Below are 23,205 nucleotides of genomic sequence, written 5' to 3'. Positions count from 1 at the left end.
TTGCTGAAGAAACCCATTTGTGTTGGCCTGATTCAGTGAGAAATAAGCTGCTTTGTTGGATGTAGGTACTTTTAACTAATTAGGAAAAAAAAGGTAATAAATCTCAACTATTCATTTTGCCCACTGTGTCATGAGTTCATCTCTGCTTAGAAGAAGACAAACTTTCCTACTGCATGAAAACTTATTCTAGGAATATGGTAGCTTTTCATTGACTGTCTCTCTTTGGCTATCTAGTCAAATCTTTTGACTAAAAAGATCAGCCCTAACTTACATCTTGCCCATACTTCCCGTCCTTATACTTGAGATGCGAAACACTAAGAATCCTTTTTCCTCTCTCGTGAGAAAAATTTTTAAAAAGCCTTCCGCTCTAAGTCAGAAGGGTTTCTATATCCTAAAGCCAAAGCAGCATATCTTGTTTGTATCAGTGATTAACGTTGAATAGACAAGAAGTAAGTCCCTGTGTATAGAAAGTAAACCTTGGTGTGAGGCCCAGTTGGGTGGTGAGGGGATAGTGGTGGTACTATATAGAACTGGTTTCTGGAATTGTCATTGTTTGGTACTCCCTGTGAGAGACATTATTAATTGCCTATTAATGCAGATAATTTTTCCTTTCTTCTTGCTAACAGAACCCCAGGCAATAAATTATAATTAGTTGGAGCCAATTATGATCATACTAGTTTTCTCGCTTTCCCTGCTGCTGCTGATGGCCATGGGACCCAGCCTTGGCCAATGAGATAGGAGGGGAAATCTGATAGATTTCTGAGAAAATGCCTGCTTTCCTGATAAAAAGGGACAGGTATGGGTGATCCCATCCCTACATCCTTCTTCATGACTGACATGAAAATGTGAGGCCTAAAGCTGGAGTAGTTATCTTGGGCACTAAAGTAGCAAATGAATTGCTCAAGGTCAAGAGAAATGTAGAGACACTGGCTCCCATCTTGTCATGTTAGCTGCCTGCCTCCTGATATTTTGTTATATAACCAATAACCACCCCCCCGCTGGCTCATATGGTACCTTTAAGTGAATTTTTATTTTTTTTTTCTTAAAAAAAAATTTTTTTTAATGTTTATTTATTTTTGACAGACACAGAGCATGAGTCGGGGAGGGGCAGAGAGAGAGGGAGACACAGAATCCGAAACAGGCTCCAGGCTCTGAGCTGTCAGCACAGAGCCCTATGTGGGGCTCGAACTCACAAGCCGTGAGATCATGACCTGAGCTGAAGTCAGTTGCTCAACCGACTGAGCCACCCAGGCACCCCCCTTTAAGTGAATTTTTGAAAGATATCCATTACTGGTAGATGTTACAGAATTAACGTTCATTTTCTTGGATGTGTAATGGTGACATTGTTATTCTTAGGGAGTACATGCCCAGGTATATATAGATAAAGTGCCATGATGTCTCCAACTTACTTTCAATTTGTTCAGGAAAAAAAGTGAATGGATAGAGATATAGCAGGTAATGGCAAAATACTTATGATGCATCTAACTGAAAAGTATGTGGGTATGTTTGAAAAACATTAAGGTTGATGGAAAATAAAGCACTCCTTTTTCAAGACACGTCTCCTAGTCAGAGAATTGTCATGATGCACTGATTAGGTTAAAACGAAACACTTTTGTGTTATCTGCCAGAAATAGTCATAATAATACAAATCACCCATTGTTGCAGTCAACAAAGTTAAAATTTAAAATGAGTAAAAAACTCCAAAGGAATAAAGCTGAGATGTTGGTGGCATTCTGTTACGTATATACTTATGCAGTGTACAACGTAAACAGTTGTGCTGCCGGACCTGCCTATTGGTTTAAGTCACTTTAAATGAGGTATTATGTCACGCTCAGCTGTAGCATTCCTAACATACATACGCCGTGTGTTAGTTACATCCGTGCCCCTCAGATCAAGACATTTGTACATACAGGGTTTTTTTATTCCTCAGCTAAAGTAATTGTCTGCCAAGAAGACATTTAAAATCATTTCCTTACAAGACAACTTACCAAAAACAGTTTACTCTTTCCTGTGAATAATCAAATTGTACAGCTGAACATTCTGTTAAGTCTAGGATCCGAATTGGTTCTGGCGACTTCAAAAAAGAAAAAGAAAGCAACTTATATGTCATCACAATAAAACACACAAATTTGTCCATCATTTATTCCCCTAAAAATCTTCCATTATATGCCCTTGTCAATTTTACTTTCAATAAGGGGACCGATCATAGAGAACCTTCCTGAAGGGAAGTCATAACCCCTGGTTTGGGGATTTGCTATTCATGAAAACTGGACGTTAGGAAGAGATTGTCTTTATCAATTTATTTTATTTATTTATTTAAAAAATTTTTTTAATGTTTATTTATTTTTGAGACAGAAAATGAGTGGGGGAGGGGCAGAGAGAGGGAGACACAGAATCCAAAGCAGGATCCAGGGCTCTGAGCTGTCAGCACAGAGCCCCACAGGGGGCTCGAACTCATCAACTGTGAGATCATGACCTGAGCCGAAGTCAGATGCTCAACCCACTGAGCCACCCAGGTGCTCCTTTATCAATTTAAATTTAGTGGAGATGGATTTTTTTAAATTATTTTATTTTATTAATAATTTATTTATTTTTAATTTACATCCAAGTTAGCATATGGTGCCACAATAATTTCAGGAGTAGATTCCTTAATGTCCCTTACGCATTTAGCCTATCCCTCCTCCCACAACCCCTCCAGTAACCCTCTGTTTGTTCTCCATATTTAAGAGTCTCTTATGTTTTGTCCCCCTCCCTGTTTTTATATTATTTTTGCTTCCCTTCCCTTGTGTTCATCTGTTTTGTCTCTTAAAGTCCTCATATGAGTGAAGCCATATATTTGTCTTATTGGAGATGGATTTTAAACATAGAAGGGAGTCATATTTTTCTTTCATGTTTTTAAACTTCTACTTTCTTGGAAATTTGGTGTAGGGAAAGTGAGAAGAAATAAAATAATTTCAAACTGGCTTCATGAAATGGGCATGGGAAATGGACATATTTTATACTAAAGGGAGAAACTACTGCAGACAAAGCTAATGCACCCCAGCAAGACAACAAACCCGTTGCCCTAAACAAGGGAATGATGTGCCTTGGGAAGCTGGTTTAGCAGTTCAAAAGATCCGTTTCTGGGACACACATCTCATCCTTGCGGAAGAACTCTGCCTAAGGCACAAGGCTGGCTCTGTCAGTGGAGCATGCAGCTCTTGATCTCGGGGTTGTGAGTTTGAACCCCGAGGGTTCATGTTGGGCGTAAAGATTACTTAAAAAGAAAACAACTCTCATATCAGGAATCAAGAACACACATTTCCAATCACTTATTGGCATTTCAGGTACTCATAAAGAAAATTTCAGGGATTTCAAAGGCAGATGTTCTTTGCATCTAGAGAGCTGATTTTTAAAGGGCAAATTATTATGTTTCTCACCATCTGGTCTTTGAAGTATTTCAGCTCATTCCTGTGCAACGTGAACCATCTTGTTTTCCAGGTCTGAGAAAAAAATAATTAAAACATTCAGGTTTTGAATATAGGAATGCAATCTTTGAACTGGATCGTTTCCTTTAATTTCAATAGTATCTAAAAGATTAGATCCAATAAAATATTGTTGTGGTAAGTCATTTCTGAAGAAAAGTTTCAAAATATGTACAAAAACTAAAGTGATTTCATGCTTTAAGTTCATAATGAAGATAGAGATATTGACATACTTAAACAAATAAGAAGAAATGGTCTATCATAAATATCCAAGGTTATTTATAACAAACTACTAAATGTCTGTCTTATTAACTCCATAATAAGAATATAAACCATTTTGTGAGCACCTACTATGGGCTACATACCATCCTTGGAGGTTCATATATATTATAGCCAATCCTTATATGATGCCAATATTCTTGTTTAACAAATACACAAATTGAAGTTTAGGAACCTCAAACCACATAATTTTCTAAGACTTGCCTAAGAATTCCACGGTATTGGTGGCAGGAACTGGTGTTTCCCACCTCCTCCTTCTTACGTACTGACAGAACCCTCATCTCGGGTGGCAATGTGTCCAGTTAAAAGAGGTAACAGAGAACTTAAAAACAGATATGCTGTGAATATAAATACTTCCTATCCTTAGAAAGCATCCAGTCTAGTAGGGACACAAATAAATAAATATTTAGGTTGAACTCAAGCAGGCCAGTACCCATGAGAGAGGTTAAGTGCCCCGACTCTTAAAATAGGGAAGAGTAGACCTATTCCATGAAGGCCATCTTGGTACAATGACATAAATGGAGGGACAGTTGGATACCCCACACTAGTAAAGTTCTAAACTGTGTTTCCTTTGGGATTTTATAACATAGTTACGTTAATGCCAGTGATATTTTTGGCCTACTTCTGGGTAAACATTTTATATAATTTTCACTTCTTTGTTAAAAAAAATGAAAAAGAAGAATGTTCTAGAGTCAACTTGCTACTTTCATCCTTCATCCTCTATTGTTCCATTAAAAGGACTGTAAGTTTTGGGGAGTATTAACTGTAGGCCTACTCTTACACATTTGACTTTGCCAAAGACAGTCAAGTGAGTTTCCAGAATTTTGACCAATATTAGTCATAAAGATCAACTCTTGAAACAGAAATATTTTAACTGGGTCAAAATGAGTGGGCAAGCATGTTTTAATAGAATGTCAACGTGGGAATTGAGTCTGCTGACATGCTCTCTTTCTCTGTGGCTGGCTCCAGGCAGAAACCCATTTCCTTACCTTGACCAGGCCCCCCTGTTTGGTGAGGTAACCCTCTTTGGTGCCCAGCTGAAAAAGAGAGAAGCACCAAGTAAAGCTCAGATCTATCACAACGTGATTTTTGTCTATTTCTGCCCTATTTTAAAAAGGAACACAAGTTTGCCATTGATCTTTGAGTAATCGCCTTCTTGAACATCCTCCCTGTGTGGGGAGAAACTGTTTGCAGACTGGATCTTCTGGGGGAATCCTATAGCAACAGACAACAAGTGAGAGACTCTCTTCTAACTTGAGTTAGCAATTTGCAAATAATAAGCGACATCACATCACTTGTAAAAGTCGGGGTTGGCAAAGTGTGTCATGTGAAACCCATTGCTTTGATTGTTGCACGGGTATTACGCACCCAGGCACACACCCGTGGATTGATGTTGGGTCAATACATTTGGGAAACGCTGGACTAAGTAGAGACATCTCTTTACTTCCCCGAGTCTGTATGATGCTAATATGCCTTGTGAATTTTAAGAGGGAACAGTAGAGGTAGCATTTCCATATTTATTTTATCACGTGATCCTCTGCTATCCTAGCATCCCTTTTTTACAGACCATCTCTCGAGGCCTCCGTTCAGTGGAAAAAAATTTCAGGAATGCAGATTTATTGACACTTGAAGTGACAATGAATCATTTCTTCACTCATGTAGCATTAATTCAAGGGTAACTATCACACACATAGCTAGCATCTATAAATTGTAAGGAATGGTGGGGAACAGTGCAAATAGAAATATGCCTAAAACAAGGACCCTAAGGTGAAGACTTTGTAACTTCATAAATTTCTGAAGAAACCAAATTCTTTATAGGGTATTTTGTTCTATTATGATGTCACAATGTGTCTTATATTAGTAAGATAACAGAATAAAGAGAGAAAAATGTTGCAGAAGCAAAGGGAACAGAAATTTTAGAAGGAAGGAGTCATTAAAAAGAGGATGAATCCCATAACAGGGAAGCTAAGGAAGCTGACATTTTATTATTATACTTTTTAAGTTTATTTATTTATTTTGAGAGAGAGAGAGCGAGCAAGGGAGGAACAGAGAGAGAATGAAAGAGAGAATCCCAAGAAGGCTCCACACTGGCAGATGTGGGGCTTGAACCCATGAATTGTGAGATCATGACCTGAGCTGAAATCAAGATTCCGATGCTTAACTGACTGAGCCACCCAGGCACCCCAGGAAGCTAACATTTTATTGTATTATAGTGTATTGTATTAAAATTTTTTTTTAATGTGTCCTTAGTTTTGAGAGAGAGACAGAGACAGAGACAGAGTGTGAGTGGGGTAGGGGCAGAGAGCGAGGGAGACACAGAATCGGAAGCAGGCTCCAGGCTCTGAGCTGTCAGCACAGAGCCCAACGCGGGGCTTGAACCCACGACCCATGAGATCATGACCTGAGCTGAAGTCGGGCGCTTAACCAACTGTGCCACCCAAGAGCCCCAGAGAGCTAACATTTTAGATAGGACCTATTCTATGTCAGGCTCTTGAAATATATTATCTCACTTAATCCCCATCAGCAGAACCAATTGGTATTTCACATTTCCCAGAGCCAAAACAGAACTGCTTCTTCCCATCTGCCAAACCCGCCCCTCCTGCCAACTTGGCCGTATGAGTAAAGTGCAGGAGGCCTACTCTGTGACTCCTTCACATACCACATTCAACCTGTTGCAAGTCTCGTCTCTTCTACCTTCAAAACACACCCTGAAGTTCACCAGTTCTTATCCCCGCTCTCAGTTTCCACTGCCACCGTCTCTCCCTGGACTGCGCCAACAGCCCCCCTAACTGGGCACCTCGCCCCAACTTTGCAACACATTCCACTTTGCACTTAGTGGTGAGAATGAGCGTCTTAAAATTTTAAAACTTAAATTACGTTGCTCAAAACCCGTATCATTTCTCCTCGACACTTAGAACAAAAATAAAGTATTTATTTTCTCTACAAGACCTTTCCTATTGTTAATACAGCTGACATTTTGGACGTGATAATTCTCCCCTATGTGTGGTGGCACATTTAGCCTCCATGGCCCCTGCCTTTGCTGGGAAACAAGTCTTCAGGGGTTCTCATGTTTCCGTATGTCTTATGAGCAAGGCACCAGCCCTTTGTCCCAGAGCTATTTTTAAGGTGTGCTTGTAGAACAAACAACCTTAGTGCAAGTGGGGGAGGGGCAGAGAGAGGAGGGAGGAGGAAGGAGAGAACCCCAAGCAGGCTCTGCAGTGTCGGCCCAGAGCCCAATGAGGCTCAAACTCACCAACCGCGAGATCAGGACCTGAGCCAAAGTCGGACGCGCAACTGACTGAGCCACCCAGGCGCTCCTGAGCAAATGACTTTGGAAGATAGAAATAGTGTTTCCCTCCAGAGGAAAGGCAGATACACAGAAGTCTGGCATGAGGCTGTGGAGCTTTGTTAGTCTGCAAGCAGGGTGAAGTCTAAGGCTCTTCTCAGTTCTTGACACCCACTGATGCCAGGAGGGCCCCAAAGCACCGCGAATTTCCAAACACTCAGCTGGGCAGCAGGCCCCTTAAGAACCCCACTGCTGTAGGCAATCAACCCCTCCTTCCCTCAATAATCTCATCTTCCACCACTTGCCCTCTCGCTCACTTCATGCCAATCGTTCTGATCTTGCCAGTCTGCAAACACCTCCGTTTAGTCCCCACCTCAGGGCTTTTGTACTGTTCTCTCTGCCTGCGACACCGGAACACGTTGGTAATTTTCTGCCTGTATTGATGCACGATAAGCTTCATGGATTTGTCATTCTGCAGTGTGGGTGCAGCCACACTCCACCAATCAGTCACCACTGTTTTAAAAACCCCATTGTACAGAACATTCTGTGTATAGTCATACTGAGATGCTTGGGCAGGGGAATCCATTCCATACTCGGAGTGAGCAAAGAAGGTAAGCAATGAGGCTTTCAGAATTTGGTTCAAAGAGGTCTATTTCTACCTAAGGGAGCTACATCCCATGCTCGCACCAGCTCTACAGATCAGGTCCTGCAATTTACTGTTGATAAAGAACACACGTAGTAGAGTATGGTGCAGCTGACCCTGAGCAGGGATCTCGGTGAGGGGTGGGGGGGAGGGCAGGTGTAGCAGCAGGGATCTCGGTGGGGGGGGGGGGCTGTAGCTGAGGAGAATGTGAAGTTACATGGACTGGACAAATGAAAGAGATGTGAGGTGATTGGTAAGGTGGTAAGGATGCATAAAGACAAAGTCAGGGAGGGGTGGGTTGGCTGGAAAACGATTAGGAGTTGAGTCTTTTCTGTTTTTTTAATGTTTATTCATTTTTGAAAGATAGAGACAGAGCACAAGCAGGGGAGGGGCAGAGAGAAAGGGGGACAGAGAATCTGAAGCAGGCTCCAGGCTCTGAGCTGTCAGCACCAGAGCCCGACGCGGGGCTCGAACTTGCGAACCGTGAGATCATGACCTGAGCCAAAGTCAGATGCTCAACCGGCTGAGCCACCCAGGTACCCCAAGAGTGAGTCTTCATTCGGTCTTTGGTCTGTTCTGACTTGGGACTATTCATTGTCTTGCTTTCCTAAATGTTGCTGGTTCTGAGGTTTGATACTTCCTCTTCCAACTCTAACAAAGCTAAAATACCCCTTTCATCCAATTCCCACAATGCTTACTTTCAAGGAGACGTAGCAGAGTAGCAAAAAATGTAACGTGCGCCTGGGAACCAGGCTAGGCTACAGAGCTCCAATGACAAGCTCGGATTCTCGTCCTGAGAAGTGTCAGACCGCGGGGACGGCAGACAAATGCACAAGTGGTTATTAGCCCCCAGCGTGATGATGGCAGGATCAAAGTGAACAGTGGGTGCTCAGAGCACAAAAGGGGGCATTTTCACCAAAGCTAGGAGGTGCCCAGGAAGGCTTCCTGAGAGGCACCGATCTCTGATGAGCCTTGAAGGGTGAGGGCACAGCAGTGGTGTTCACAGTGTACCTGAGTCAGGGAGAGGAGAAGGAGCAGAGCCAGAGGGATGCACGTGACCGTGAGTGTGAGAGGAGCAGAGGTGAGGCCAGAAGGATGAACAGGGCCAGGTGGGAGGGGAAGACAGCAGCCACCACCCAAGGTTAAGCAGGGAGGTCAAGTGACCGATCTGCTTTTTAAGAAAGATCTCTTTGGTGGCAGGGTAGGAAAAATTCTGCAGAGACAAAGAGGCCACACGTTTGTCATTTGTAGCCTAATACCTTCAAGGGATGATTTTTTTCAAGTGTCATAGTTGCTGTCTAGAGTTGGTTCTCCGTATTTCATTTTTTGTCTTCTTTATTATCCACACAAATCCTGATGTCTTATACCGGGAGTATTTGGCAAGCAAGGCAGAGAGGGAGAGTGTGAGAGCTCTGAGCACAAGGCAGGGAAGCAATTCTGGGAGGATTCCTTGCAGGCTCACAGCTCATAGAGCAAACAGAAATGGACTTGAGGAACAGTGAGTGCTGCTGTTGCACTGAAATTGAACAAAGGCCCACATTGCAAAGGAGCGTGAATGTTGGGGCGCCCAGTGGCTCAGTTGGTTAAGCGCCCGATTTTGGCTCAGGTCATGATCTCACAGTTTGTGAGTTCGAGCCCCACGTTGCATCAGGCTCTGCGCTGACAGCTCAGAGCCTGGAGCCTGCTTCCGATTCTGTGTCTCCCTCTCGCTCTCTGCCCCTCCCCCACTCATATTCTGTCTCTCCCTCAAAAATAAATAAACATTAAAAGAAATTAAAAAAAGAAGTGCAAATATTTTCTGTCTGTCCGTCCGTCCAAACCCTTCATTTAGGAGGGAAAAAAAGAATAGGAAAAAAATAACATCCTGAGGTTTTATAGTCAAAGTGGGGAATATTGTTCCTCTGCAGACCATTGAGATGTAAAACATTTTTTTCTTCCTTTTTTTAATGTTTTTATTTAATTTGTTTGTTTTTTTGAGAGAGAGAGAGAGAGAGAGAGAGGAGGTGCAGAGACAGAGGGGGACAGAGGATCTGAAGCAGGCTCTGTGCTGACTGCAGACAGCCTAGTGCGAGGCTTGAACTCATGCACCACAGATCATGACCTGAGCTGAAGTCTGACACTTAACTGACTAAGACACCCAGGTGCCCCCGCCCCCCAAATTTTCTTAATATAAGAAACTTGTGGCAGAATAACAGTTTAGCCAACTATGTGAACATCTACATCTCTCGCCCATTCTACCAAGAACTTGTTTAGCTAAGTAAAGGGAAGAATTTAAGTGCCATTTTATTCTTTTTTTTTATTTTTAGTGTTTATTTATTTATTTTTGAGAGAGAGAAGGAGAGAGACAACAAGGGGAGAGGGGCAAAGACAGAGCGAGACACAGAATCTAAAGCAGGCTCTAGGCTCTGAGCTGTCAACACTGAGCCCTCTAGGGGACCCAAACCCACAAACTGTAAGATCATGACTTGCGCCGAAGTTGGACACTTAACTGACTGAGCCACCCAGGCACCCCTAAGTGTCATTTTCAAGGTACTTAGAATACTATCACTATGGCAATGTATTTTTTGATGATTTGCCAGATGGACCAGATGAACTGAGTCACGGGCTTCAAACCTTATGTTTCTTTCCAGGTTTTATATCACAAGTTAGAATTTTTATGTGAACAAACATCCTTTTAAAACTAACTCAGTGCAGTTAAGCCTTCGACTTAGGCTCAGGTCATGATCTCACCATACGTGAGTTTGAGCCCCACATCGGGCTCTGTGCTTACAGTGTGGAGCCTACTTGGGATTCTCTCTCCCTCTCTCTCTGCCCCTCCCTGGCTTATACTCTCTCTCTCGCAAAAATAAACGTTTAAAAAATATAGAAAACCTTTGAACTCTTACTGCATATTACCACGTTTAGACAGTGAAAGCGCTGTGGTCAGATGGAGGGCCACTTACAGAGGGTGCAGTGGGCACGAGGTCACTTTCCGTTCTTCCCGTCTGCATTGCTGTGTGAACCCGGACAGATTCATAAATGGATGGTTCCTCCACTTTCCTTGGATAGGGATGTTTCAGAACAATCAGAGTGCCTGGATGAAGATAAAAGAACCTCATCAAAGAGGAGCCCCAGAAAGAAGGTCCAAATGCTAAATGACCAGATAACGTGTCTAGATTTCAGTCTCTTGTTTTTCACCCATTCACTCATTCATTTCTCGACGTTTATCAAGTACCAACTATATGCCAGGCACTTAAGCTGGACGCTGAAGATATAAAGCATGATGCAATGGTTTCTGTCCTCGTAGTGCTCAGACAGAACTAGCACGGGATGGCACTTAACGGGGTAGTCATGTGCATGAACAGGGTGACGAGGCCAGCGTCAGAGATGTGGGCAAAGCATACCGGTGGTGCCCGGGGCCCCCGAAGACCCCTCCTTTGGAACACTTTGGAAAAGATTCCGTAGAGGAGACAACATGGATCCGGACCTGAAGCTACAACTGGAAGTTTTCCAGGTAGGCTTTATAAAAACCATGAGAGCAAAACCCAACAAACGCACGGAGGCATGGGAGGATTCAGTCCATAGACCTTATTTCTCACTCGTTTCAGAACAAGCCTTCTAACAAATCAGTGGATCTCAAAAAACTGGACTCGTTGCATTTTCCCTACTGTCTCCTGACACCCAATTAACAAAATAAACAACGTGAAGCTTTCGCTTTCCTCCAGTGAACATGACCTGAACTGGCTTATGTGTGATTGCCTTCACTTCCATCTGGAGGAGGGGATTGGGCAGCACAAGGGCTCCAAAAGGGGCCAGTCTTTGGGGCCTTGGACGTGGCACATTGAAGCTGAGAGCCCACCTGACACCATGTTTCTGACCATCCCCCCTCTACACCCTTCCCTGCCCCAATCAACCAGCGAGCAGGAACTGGATACTTTACAAAATGAGTAAGTTAAGGTTTTCTTTCCCCCTTTGCTATGGCTTCTTGCTTTTTATTTCACTGAGTCTTATAAAGGCAGGACGGAGATTGTACCCGACATGGGCAGAGATGTAAAGAATACAGTGATTCATTCAACAAATATTTCTTGAGCTCTACTATGGGCAAGACACTTGTCCAGGCAGCGGGACTACAGCAGCAAACAAAGAAGATAGAGCACTTGATCCTCTGCTAGGGGAGGAGAAGAAAAAATGAAAAGAAGTATGTCCGGTGAGAGAAGTGTTATGGAAACCCTAATAGAGCAAGGTACAGGCGTAGTGGGGGATGAGGGTGGCATCGGGAGAAGGTGATATTTTAAAGGGTGGTCAGAAAGGCCTCTTTGAAAAGGTACTTCAACAGATTATAGAAAGTATGGACCTTGAATTAGAGTGAGAGGGAGAGAGAGAGACGAGGAAAGAGAAAGACCACCTCTGCAGTTAAAAAGCACTTGATAACAATAATAGACCTACAAACAAAGCCCAACCATTCCACGGGGCTCGAGCATGCCCAACGAACTGACTGCAAACACACAACCGTGGCCCCTGATACTGAGCCCATGTGGCGTCCTACTATCACTTGAAAAGGAACACTGAGAGAAGCCAGGAGAGGGTCCTTGACCTTGGCCCCAGAAAAGAATGAGACTCTGGCCTCCTCCTTCTTGAGCATCCAGTTCACACCCATAGCGTTGGGATCACAGCAAAAACTGGCCTTCACAGCTATCTGAAGCACCGGTCCCACTCTTGCACATCGTCAGTGCTCTCCTGTCAATGTGACCCTTTCATGAGAACAGATCCAGTCATATCAGGACAAGAGGCCAGTTACGGTTTGACAGTCATAAGGAAAGCAGAGACGCGTAAATCAAGAGCAGCCGTTGTGCAGGCTCAGGGGCCGTGTGACACAATCACAACGTGCCAGATGCTTGCAGAATGTGCGGTTGGCTCCATGGTGACCCCCCCCCCAGAGAACCACCCCCGGTGATGCGCCAGGCAGTCACCGTGGCATCATGGAAAGAGCCACCCCTGCCACTCAGTGCCTGTTGACCCTTGGACGGTCATTCTAGCTTCTGTTTCCTCCCTGGACACATGGGAAGAATTACCCTGTCTTCACAAGGCTCTTTGAAGCACCAAATAAAGAACTGTTTGTGAAAAGGATAGTGAAAAAGAAAATGTTAGATATTATTATGCTTTGATATAGAGTAGTTGTAAACTCTTGAGTGAAAATCTAATGATTGCATCTTTGGGAGCATGAATTTTTAAATGTTGAGTTTACAAAGACCCATGTGTGACATTGTGCTGAGAGTAAAAATGGCAGAGTCTAGGAGCCACTGATGGCAGCTCCAAGATGTATTGGTGCCTCGTAAACCCTTCCGTCTGATCGTGGAGGAGAGGGAACTGGACCCCAGTGTTCAAAGCAGCTCGCAAGTTAGAAAAAACATGAAATCTTATGCTTTCTCCCCATTCCATGTATTTTTCTAAGCTTGTTTATTTATTTTGAGAAAGAGCGGGATAGAGGCAGAGGGAGAGAGGGAGAATCCCAAGGCTCTACACCGTCAGCACCGAGCCCAAACCGTGAGATCATGACCTGAGCCGAAATCAAAGAGTCGGATACTTAACCACCTGAGCCACCCAGGCGCCCCTACTTTTCCATGTTTAATATGAAAATACTGTTTTATAAGGATCCAAACTACATCTATAACCCAACTTAAAAAAAATTTAATGTTTATTTTTGAGAGAGAGAGAAACAGAGAGCGAGAGAGAGAGAGGGAGACACAGAATCCGAAGTAGGCTCCAGGCTCTGAGTTGTCACCACAGAGCCCATCAGGGGGCTCAAACCCACAAACCACGAGATCATGACCTGAAGTCAGACGCTTAACCAACTGAGCCACCTACGTCCCCCAATATGAAAATAATTTTTTAAATGATGCTTTAGAAAGATGTATCTAGCCAATTTTTTTTTCTGGCACGTACCCAAGTATACTACCTGTAGTGGTTTCCTGTTGCTTTTGTAACAAATCACCACGTAGTGATTTAACACAACTCAAAATTATTACCTTACAGTTTTAGAGGTCAGAAGTCTGCAATGCGTCTCATAATCTTAAATCAAGGTATTGGCAGGACTGCTTTCCTTCCGGAAATCTCTGGGGGAGAATCCATTCCCTGTTTTTTCTAGCTTCTAGAAACTGCCTGCATTCCTTGCCTGGTGGCCACATTCCTCCATCTTCAAAGCCAGTAACAGTGCATTAAGGCCTGCTCACACTGCCATGTCTCTGGGTCTCCCTCTTGTGCCTCCGTCTTTCACTTATAAGGATCCTTATGATTACAATGGACACACCATTGTAATCGCACACCTCCCCATCCAAAGTCAGCTGACTTGTACTCTTAATTCCATCTGCAATCTTAATTCCCTCATGCCACATAACATAACATATTAACAGGTCCAGGGAGAGACATGGGCATCTTTGGGTGGGCCATTAGCTTGCCTACCATAGTACAGTGCCCAGGAGATAAGCATAGCCTTGGGGGCCAGTTGTGCTATAGTGTAAGATCTGTGTGCAAGGAATGCCGCCTGAGTCACAATGCTATAACCACTTGGTATTATGAAGCCATTGCCTTTTCAACAGGTGCATTTCCCCACCCTGTGAGTCTCTTTAGAGCAGTGCCAAATTTACCTTTGCAATCCCACTTCCTGGTAGAGATGCTGACATAATGAAAGCTTGATGAGTGAGTAGATAAATGGATGCCACAGTAATTCAGGGTTAAGTCAGAGAAGAGCCTGGGAGGAACCAGCCTCCCAGGTCTACAATTACCCCGGCTTCGGGCAAGGCCGGCTTCGGCCACAAGGCCAAGTACAGCTGTCCAAATCTCCACTAGGGGGAACCAAATTCTATTTCGAAAACCTCTTCTAAAGTTTCACCAACAAAAGCTAAACTGAGGGAAATGATATTGAGTCAACAGGAAAGTACAATTGACTATACATTGACTTTAACTAGTAAGACCATGAAGGAGGCTGGATTGAATTGTGGAATGAAGAAAATGGCAAAGCACTTATAAAATGACAACTTCCACTGATAAACATCCAGCCCCCTGAAAGGTCTTAGCTGACCGGTCTGCCCAAGAGAAAACAATAATGTATAGAGCTTCCTGGCACGGCTGCTGGGCTAAGAGTGATTTCCCCTTCCGTAGACACTGCCCCATCCTTGTACGCCAAGGTAGATCCCCGCAGACCTCCCCCACGAACACCTCACTCAGGCTGCACTCACGGGACTTACTTCCGGGGATCTGCTTAGTGATTTCTCTGGAGAGAAGGCCCACTAGCTTCAGTTTCTGAACTACATGAATTAGACTGTTCTTTCCTGCCTTTGGCATAAAACCTGGTCTCAGAAACACTCGGTGGAGGCCCACTTTTGAGGTGATCAGAGCAGGACCAAGGCAGTCATGTCAGTTTGCTGAAAGCTTCAGCGGTGCCGTGATCATGGGGCTGATTCGTTATTGTCTCTTGGTGTTCAGTCTGCTTTTAAAATCTGGGAGAGAATACCAATCCTTACCACCACCACCCCCAAGGAAAATCCATTTATTTCCCTGTATTCCCCTCCCTCCATTTTTTTTTTTTTTAATTCAGCTAGCCAAGGTTGGTTGAAATCAAAAGAAACTTGAATAATGTAGCCACCACAGACTGATTGTATTTCCACCTAAGGTCCAAGGTAGTGCCTTGGCCCCATAAGAGAGAAACTTGGGTTTAGTGATATTCAGGGCAAATTAATTCCAGGATTTGGTTGGAAGATTCAGATAAAAAGCAACAGGAGGCAGGGGCTGGTGGAGGGAGGAGAGAGGAAGCTGTACAGCCCAGCTCTTGGAAACCTGGCTGCAAGTTTCACTTCAGTTTCTGAACTACATGAAGGAGATTGTTGTTTCCTGCCTTTGATATGAAACCTGGTTTCAGAAACACTCGGTGGAGGTACATTTTTGAGGTGATCAGAGCAGGGCCAAGGCAAGCATTTCAGTTTGCATTGGCTGAACTGTAACTTACAGGACACCCACTCTGTCTGTGATACGGTGAGACTGCATTGGAGGACTCCTTATCTTGTATCCCGTAGCGCTTCAGAAATACAGAACAGTTTTCAAGCCTCAGGCATTGCTTCGATATCTGAAGTGGAGTATAGCACAAGAGCACATCTAGCTCTGAACAGGGAAACTTTTATTTAGAATATTTCTTTTAGGCACTAAAGCTTGTGCTTGCCCATCAGGTTTCCAACTAGATTGTAAGATGTTGGAGGATGAGGTTGATACCTGATTCATCACCGCATCATCAGTAGCTAGTAGTCCTCAGCTCGTGGCTGGCGCCCAATACATATTTGTTGAATTAAATTCAAATAAGACTACATCCACTCATGCTTCGTTATTGCCCTCAGGTTCAGAAAACAAGCTAGGCAACTGGTGTGTGCATGGTGGATTTCTCTGTCATCTCTTGCCGGTGGGAAGCGGCTTTCTAGAGGGAGTGACAGGAATATTCAAGCTCTTTCTCCTTGCTTCTTTGCAACCTACCCTGCAAATGAACTTTAACCCATCATTAAGATGATGCTGGTCAAACTACGTTCGCTTACATACACAGGGGCTTTAATAGCCCCTTTCCAGCCTCACAGGGAGAACTACACAGAGGGAAGAGAAGTAGATCAGCTGGCCAGGTCAGAAGATTCTGTTAAAATGTTCAAGTCAAGTCAGGTCGCTCTTTGCGGAGCCGTCACTTTATCTGATCCTTTATCTGAATCCTCTGCGGAGCTGGCTTAAAATTTGAAGATGACATAAACACTTGATAAATACAAATGTAATTAATTGCCCCCAACTAACTCTTCATGGTATACCAAAGAATATGCAGCTCTTGCGGACAATATGATGGGATTACCATAACGGTGCTTTGTTAAAAAACAACAATAGTGATTATTTATGCCAAGCTAAAAATGATTTTTATAGCCTTTCATACCCAATCTCATTCAATCCTCAATAGCAAGTCAGGAACTATTAAGGTATGAACTGTTAGGTCACCAGCTCTGATCTGTAAGATGGTGAAACTGAATCTCAGGGAGGTTACATCATTTTCCCAAGGACATACAGCTGGTGAATGAATGGCAGAGGCTGGAGCTGAACTAGGAGTTCACGTGTTTACTCATTATGGAGTAATGGAAACTCTCTACGGCCTGTGAAATGTACTTTATTGTCAGCGCAAGGGTGTACATGGAAATCAAAATTCGAACAAGCAGATCCTTGAGGAGGTAGCCTGAGGAAAGGAGATGAGAGTTTTTGCCTCAACGTTTCTCATCAGGCCTTGGTTTCTCCATTTGTAAAGGAAAAATGAAACGGTCTGTGGGATCCTTTCCCATTCTAATATCCTGTAAATCTAGTTACACACACAAGCCTAATGCAGGGGCAAGAGATACTAGGACACTTAGTAACCAAGGGTGTGTCCTGTTTCCTGCCAAGCACACTGCCCGTTTAAAGTACTTTACTTCTGACATCATTGCGTCTTTGTGTCTCATTTTCCTTTTCTTCCACATTCTCATTTAACCTTTACGTTTTATTTACTTTTTTATAATGTCACTTTTTTTTTTTTGATGTTTATTATTTTTGGGAGAGAGCACAAGGGAGAAGGGGCAGAGGGGTGGGGAGACAGGATCCAAGCGGGCTCCACTCTGACAGCAGAGAGCCGGATGCGGGGCTTGAACTCACAAACTGTGAGGTCATGACCTGAGCCGAAGTTGGATGCTCAACCAACCGAGCCACCCAGGCACCCCAAACTTAACATTTTCTTTTACTGTATCATATTTACATAAGCTGTCTTATATCTCTTCCGGAGAGACATAAATGCGATGGGCCTATGTATGTTTTTTAGTCAGCCTTTTATGTTTTAAGATGTCCTCCAAGATAATTTCCCAAGTGGCAATTCATGTAAATAGCATAAGAACAGCGGTAAATACGAAGACAGAAGTTCAGATTGATTCACATTCTTTAGAACAATGCCTTTACATCACATACCGAAAATATTGTTACAGACCTTAAAGAAGAGACTGGGGGATAGCTCTGCCCTGTCCTACAAACATCCTACTGTGTCGTTGTGGCAAAGATCTTCCTGTCCAAACCCACTCAAGGTCACACTGTGCTGTGGCAATGTCGTGCTGCTGTGTCACTGGTAGACCAGCGTCGGGAGACAGTGAGGTGAATGGAAAGCCCCTATGGTTTAGAACCAGGTTGGCTTGGATTTCACTCTCAGCTCTGATGTTTTCTGGCTGTGCCACGCTGGCCAAATAACTTCACATGTCTAAGTTTTCAATTCCTCATCTAAAAATGGGACCACTTTCACATTACCGTGGATGGTTCAGGAGATTCAATAACTTGGTATCTGCGAAAGCATCCAACGGCACGCTCAGAACTCAGTGAGTACTCCATACGTGTTGCTTCCGTATTCCCTTCCCTGCCTGCCTTTTCCTTTTGCAAACACACCTTATGACAAACTGAGAAAACTTGCTTTTTTGGCAAGCAGAAACTAAAGGAGTGATGCTTGGCTGTGGTTTGGCAGAATTCTGAGTTGTCATCGATTATTTTCAGAAATGGCACACAATTCTCAAACTACACTGAATTTTAACGTAATTATTTTAAAATGCCACCGGGTAAAAAGGCTGGTGTTACAAAATAAATTAATAATAATGACAGTGGTTATCAAGAGGTTGGGAATCCCCACATCAAAACAAAAAGAGAAGTGGAAATCCGACATTTAAGAAAGAACCAGATGGGATCTTCAAAACCGAGAACGGATTATTATAAAGGGTAAGTACAAACATAACACTTGATTCATGTCATCCTTTTTCATGCTGGGTGGGTGCTTAAAGTCACAACACAGTAATTCCTATAACAAATTGTATATGGCAATTTCATATACAGAAGTATTCTAATAGAAACACAAGGAAAGGTAATTTTTGTTCTAATAATATTAAGACATTTAAGGATAAAGATAAATGCTCTCTATGTTCAAAGAATATATGTGTATGAAACCTAGCTAATTATAAGAGGGTACAGTAAAAATTAATAATGGCCCAAATGTATCCATGCTAATAAAAAAGGCTCAAATTTCCAAGTCTGTTTGAGTTGAATTTAGAAGCCACGTACAAGTAGGAAGAAAAGTTTTATATTGCAGCTTATTATAACGAATGAAAGTCAAATTCTGGGGCGCCTGAGTGGCTCAGTTGGTTAAGCGTCCGACTTCGGCTCAGGTCATGATCTCAGGGTTTGTGAGTATGAGCCCTGTGTTTGGCTCTGTGCTGACAGCTCGGAGCCTGTAGCCCACTTTGGATTCTGTGTTTCAGTCTCTCTATGCCCCTCCCCCACTTGTGTTCTGTCTCTCTCTGTCTCTCAAAAATAAATAAATGTACAAAAAAAAAAGGCAAATTCTGAATTTAAGCATTACTGAGCATACATACAACACAAAGCATCATTTTAAATGATGCTTTGCATAAACTTTGGAAGTAAGGAGCGCCTGGATGGCTCAGGTCATGATTTATGGTTCCTGAGATCGAGCCCCACAAAAAGCCCCTGATCGAGCTCTGGACTGACAGCCCTTTTGGAGCCTGCTAGGGATTCTCTCTGTCCCTCCCTGGCTCATGCATGCATTCATGCTCTCCCTCAAAAATAAATAAATAAACATTAAAACAAAACTTTGGAAGTAAAAACTAATTGTCAGAAGTTCACTGGTTGATGTGTTGTCATTCAAGCTGCAATGCAGGCTTTGGTAATGAGATAAAGGGAAACCAACATGAAATTATGAAATGTTGTGAAAATTATTACCATTCATTCTTGTACCTACTGGGACATATGATCAGGGTACAAAAATGACAAATATCCCTCTTCTTAAAGGGTTTACATACTAATGCAAAGAGGTTTTTTTTTTTTTTAATGTTTTGCAAAGATTTTTAAAAAAAGTGAATTATACAGGGGTCCTGGGTGGCTGAGTCGGTTAAGCCTCCGACTTAGGTCAGGCTCAGGTCATGATCTTGAGGTTCACGAGTTAGAGCCCTACATCAGGCTCTGTGCCACCAGCTCAGAGTCTGGAGTCTGCTTGGGATTCTGTGTCTCCTTCTCTCTCTGCCCCTCCCCCACTCGCACTCTGTCTCTCTCTCCCTCTCAAAAATAAATAAACATTAAACAAAAATTTTTTAAAAAGTGAATTAAACAAAATGTTAGAAGATAAAAGAGCCACTGAGGAAAGTAAAGGAAGAGAGCATGTTGAATGTCACTATGATATTTACTTGGGAAATGATTGGGATTTGGCAATCAGAAATATCTAACGATATTATGCTGATGGCTGTTAATAAGGAGAAATTAGAGTGAACAGAAACTTTCATGGAGACTGGAAAGGTTAAATGCAGATTATAGCAAGGGATAAGGAAATTATCACAATAGAATATTCAGGTTGTCAGGAGGCTTTTAGCTCTTGCTTAGGAAATCTTCATTCTTCAGATTAAGGAAACAGAAATCCTGAGAATTTGAGGAGTAGAGAAAAGGAATAGAATAGGAAAGAAGAGATCTTAAAATAGTATTCTTCCCTTTAGGTTAACACTTTTACATATCCCAAATACAAATATTTTCTTATGACCCAGAACCGAGTGTTCTGGGTTTCCCTCTACACTATATTTAACTGCAAGGCGAAGTCGGGTAAAGCTATTGGTTATTTGGAGGTCCTGCCCATTGCCTTCAGATGCAGTGCCGTCCCTGTCAGTGGGTAAGTGTGGGAAAGTCTCTTTTAAATAAACTCACTCTCTAGGCACTGCAAGGTGCTGCTGGCCTGACGGGGGTCTGGGCTAAAAGGAGTGGCCTGAAATCCCCCGTTCTAGTCCTTTCCATTCTAGGATCTGGAGGTAAGAACCCTGGCTGGCCTCATCCATTGTGCAGACAAATGCTTCCCCTGGTAACCTTTAATTGCATGAAAACTTTAAGAGTTTGCACTTCTCTGATGCAGACCAAGAAATCATCAGACTGGAGGCCTCCTGATCACTGCTGCTCAACACCAAGAGCCAATACTCAAATGAACAAGAAGGGGCCTATTTTTAGAAGGTGGCATTCTGGTTTCCATTCACTGTTGTTCACAGGTCATAGTGCCGATTGTGGCTTCTGAAAATCTGCTGGGTTTAAGAGTCATCATGACTTCAGCACGTTATCTTGTTTCCTGAGGCCTATTACTCCCAGAGGGGCAACATTGGAACACTTGTTTGTCATGGGTTTTTCCCCTTGTTCCCAGCTTCGGTGGCTTTGCTTCATCTGGCTGGGACAGATAAGAGGAATATTTCAGAGTTGGTGATATCTAACTCAAGGCCTGGAAGCTAGGAAGCCAAGTATATATCCATAAGCATCAAGAGCCTGTAGCAAGGGATTCAAATAATAGCAAATTTCCTGTTGGATAATGAATGGCACAGAGAAGATGCAGCAGAGAGGATAAAAATCTTAGTTTCCTGAGTTTTATTGTAAAAAATGATTATAGAAATGATAACGATACAACAAACTTTAGCTTTGGATAAAACTACCTTAGGAATCAGGATTACAAATCTTCACTCTCCCAAAGGATTAATAGTAAAACTTCTTTAGTTAGATTACTGTATTTGCAGGGAAATTTAACATTTCTTTTTTTTTTTTTTTTTTTTAAATTTTTTTTTCAACGTTTATTTATTTTTGGGACAGAGAGAGACAGAGCATGAACGGGCGAGGGGCAGAGAGAGAGGGAGACACAGAATCGGAAACAGGCTCCAGGCTCTGAGCCATCAGCCCAGAGCCCGACGCGGGGCTCGAACTCACGGACCGCGATATCGTGACCTGGCTGAAGTCGGACGCTTAACCGACTGCGCCACCCAGGCGCCCCGACATTTCTTAAATTCAATGTCAAGGAGCCTTTACTTTGAAGAAGACTTAGGTGATCCTCTTGCCTGGAGATTGGACCTGTGCCAGAAAGGTTCACCCAGAAACCACTGCATTCACTTTGACCTTAAAGGTTTTTGAAACCTTTTGGTAGACAGAATGTATACCTGTTCCGTAACTTGGATAAAGTCCAGGAAGGAGCACAGAGAATGATCAAATGGGTTAAATACAGAGTCTAGGAGGAGAGTTCAAAAGAAGGAAGCTGACGTTGCTTGGAGGAAGAAAAAAGGCTGGAAGATAACACTTATCATGGCTTTGAAGTGACAAAGAGTTCCCACTCAGAATCATCATCCATCCACCCATCCATCCATCACCCAAAGTGTCATGCACTGTATCAGGACCTGGGGGACATAAAGAAGGACACAAATAGGGGTAGCAAAACAAAGTTTTTAGTTTCAAAATCTCAATTTCTCGTGATCAAGAAGTGAATAAAGTCGAGCATAGAGTGGGAAACAAGTAGGAGGTAAGTTTGAAGTGAAGGGATTTGAGAAACTAAAATGCTTGCCATAGCCAAAGTAGCAATGGAAATAAATAATGCATGCCCACTTGTCATTTGTTTATGTGAACTACTGCTGGTAAAGTAGTTTTCAGGGCCGATTGGAAGAATTTCCACCAGAAAAAAAGATTATAGCTTCAGTTTTTCGGTTTGGAATATTCTAGTATAGGTCTTATGCGGTCAGTATAAAATAAGGCAACTACTCTGTGGTTTCCACTGTGCTTTTCATCTACACTTGATACTGTGTGATTCATATCAGGGTCTATCCAGGCCACAGAAACAGCAGAGGAGGAAAGACTGGCGAGGCATCTCTACAACCACACTGAAGTTAACAAAAAGTCCACTGGCCATGTTTACCAAGAAAGCAAGTATAAACACATTCATGGTAAGATAGCTGTACTGTTAAGTCTTGAGTTCGTCTTCTGCTACACATTCTGGAATCACCCAACTTTTGATTACCCAAGAATTACCATCGTTTAGGCCACATAAAATTGTGATTCTGTATCACAGATATAGGGGTGATCTTTTGCTTACTTTAATTGGTACAGAAAAACAAGTTAGATAATTCAGATACCCGGGTAGTGTGTCTTTTGTTTTTTAACTTGAATATTCTAGTTGGACTTTAACCATTCAAACAGGGAAATTCAAAATTTTCCATCCATATTTAAGTCCAATGTAAAGACTTACAAAAACCAAGAGAAACAGAATTTTATGATGTAATAAAGGCATTGTTCAAAAGAACAATTTCCAGTCAATATTTTTAACATTCCATGATATTTGTGAACATTTAAGTATGAATTCTGTTTTAAAAAATGCTCAACATTATCTTTTATGGGTGGTCCCAATATGTAAACTGTCCATGTCTAAAATTATGAGGAATCAGAAAGTTGTTCTAGCCTTTCTTTTTTCTTTGTTTACTATATATATTATTGTAAAATGAATAGACTATTTTTTTAAGTTGTGTACTTTAAATCAATCCATTATTATATCACATTCTAAAAAAACTGTCTACTTTGTTCAAAGCACATTGTTTTCTCGTAAAGGTAATACAGATATATAGATACAGATATAGATTAAATTTATTAATGTAGCATATGGCACAGCAATTGGAAAAAATTGTTTCTAACCATAT

General features: G+C 42.5%; 1 protein-coding gene across 2 annotated transcripts in view; it reads right to left on the bottom strand.

The window, feature by feature from the left end:
- DAPP1 (dual adaptor of phosphotyrosine and 3-phosphoinositides 1) overlaps positions 1-23,205 on the bottom strand; it is a 52,419-nt gene that overhangs the window by 3,827 nt on the left and 25,387 nt on the right. For both annotated transcript variants that reach the window (XM_047090428.1, XM_047090426.1), the window contains exons 4-7: positions 10,615-10,745; positions 4,733-4,780; positions 3,420-3,482; positions 1,989-2,074 (exon numbers count right to left, since the gene is read on the bottom strand). In XM_047090428.1, the coding sequence (XP_046946384.1) occupies positions 1,989-2,074; positions 3,420-3,482; positions 4,733-4,780; positions 10,615-10,745 (328 nt within the window). The remainder of the gene's footprint in view (positions 1-1,988; positions 2,075-3,419; positions 3,483-4,732; positions 4,781-10,614; positions 10,746-23,205) is intronic.

Source organism: Lynx rufus, unplaced genomic scaffold (assembly GCF_022079265.1).
Source record: "Lynx rufus isolate CCGP_SWC_20201006 ecotype Redwood Valley unplaced genomic scaffold, mLynRuf1.p SCAF_3, whole genome shotgun sequence".
In the NCBI taxonomy this organism is placed as follows: Eukaryota; Metazoa; Chordata; class Mammalia; order Carnivora; family Felidae; genus Lynx; species Lynx rufus.
The sequence above is the reverse complement of the archived record's forward strand: the minus strand, read 5'-3'. Positions and strand labels throughout refer to the sequence as shown.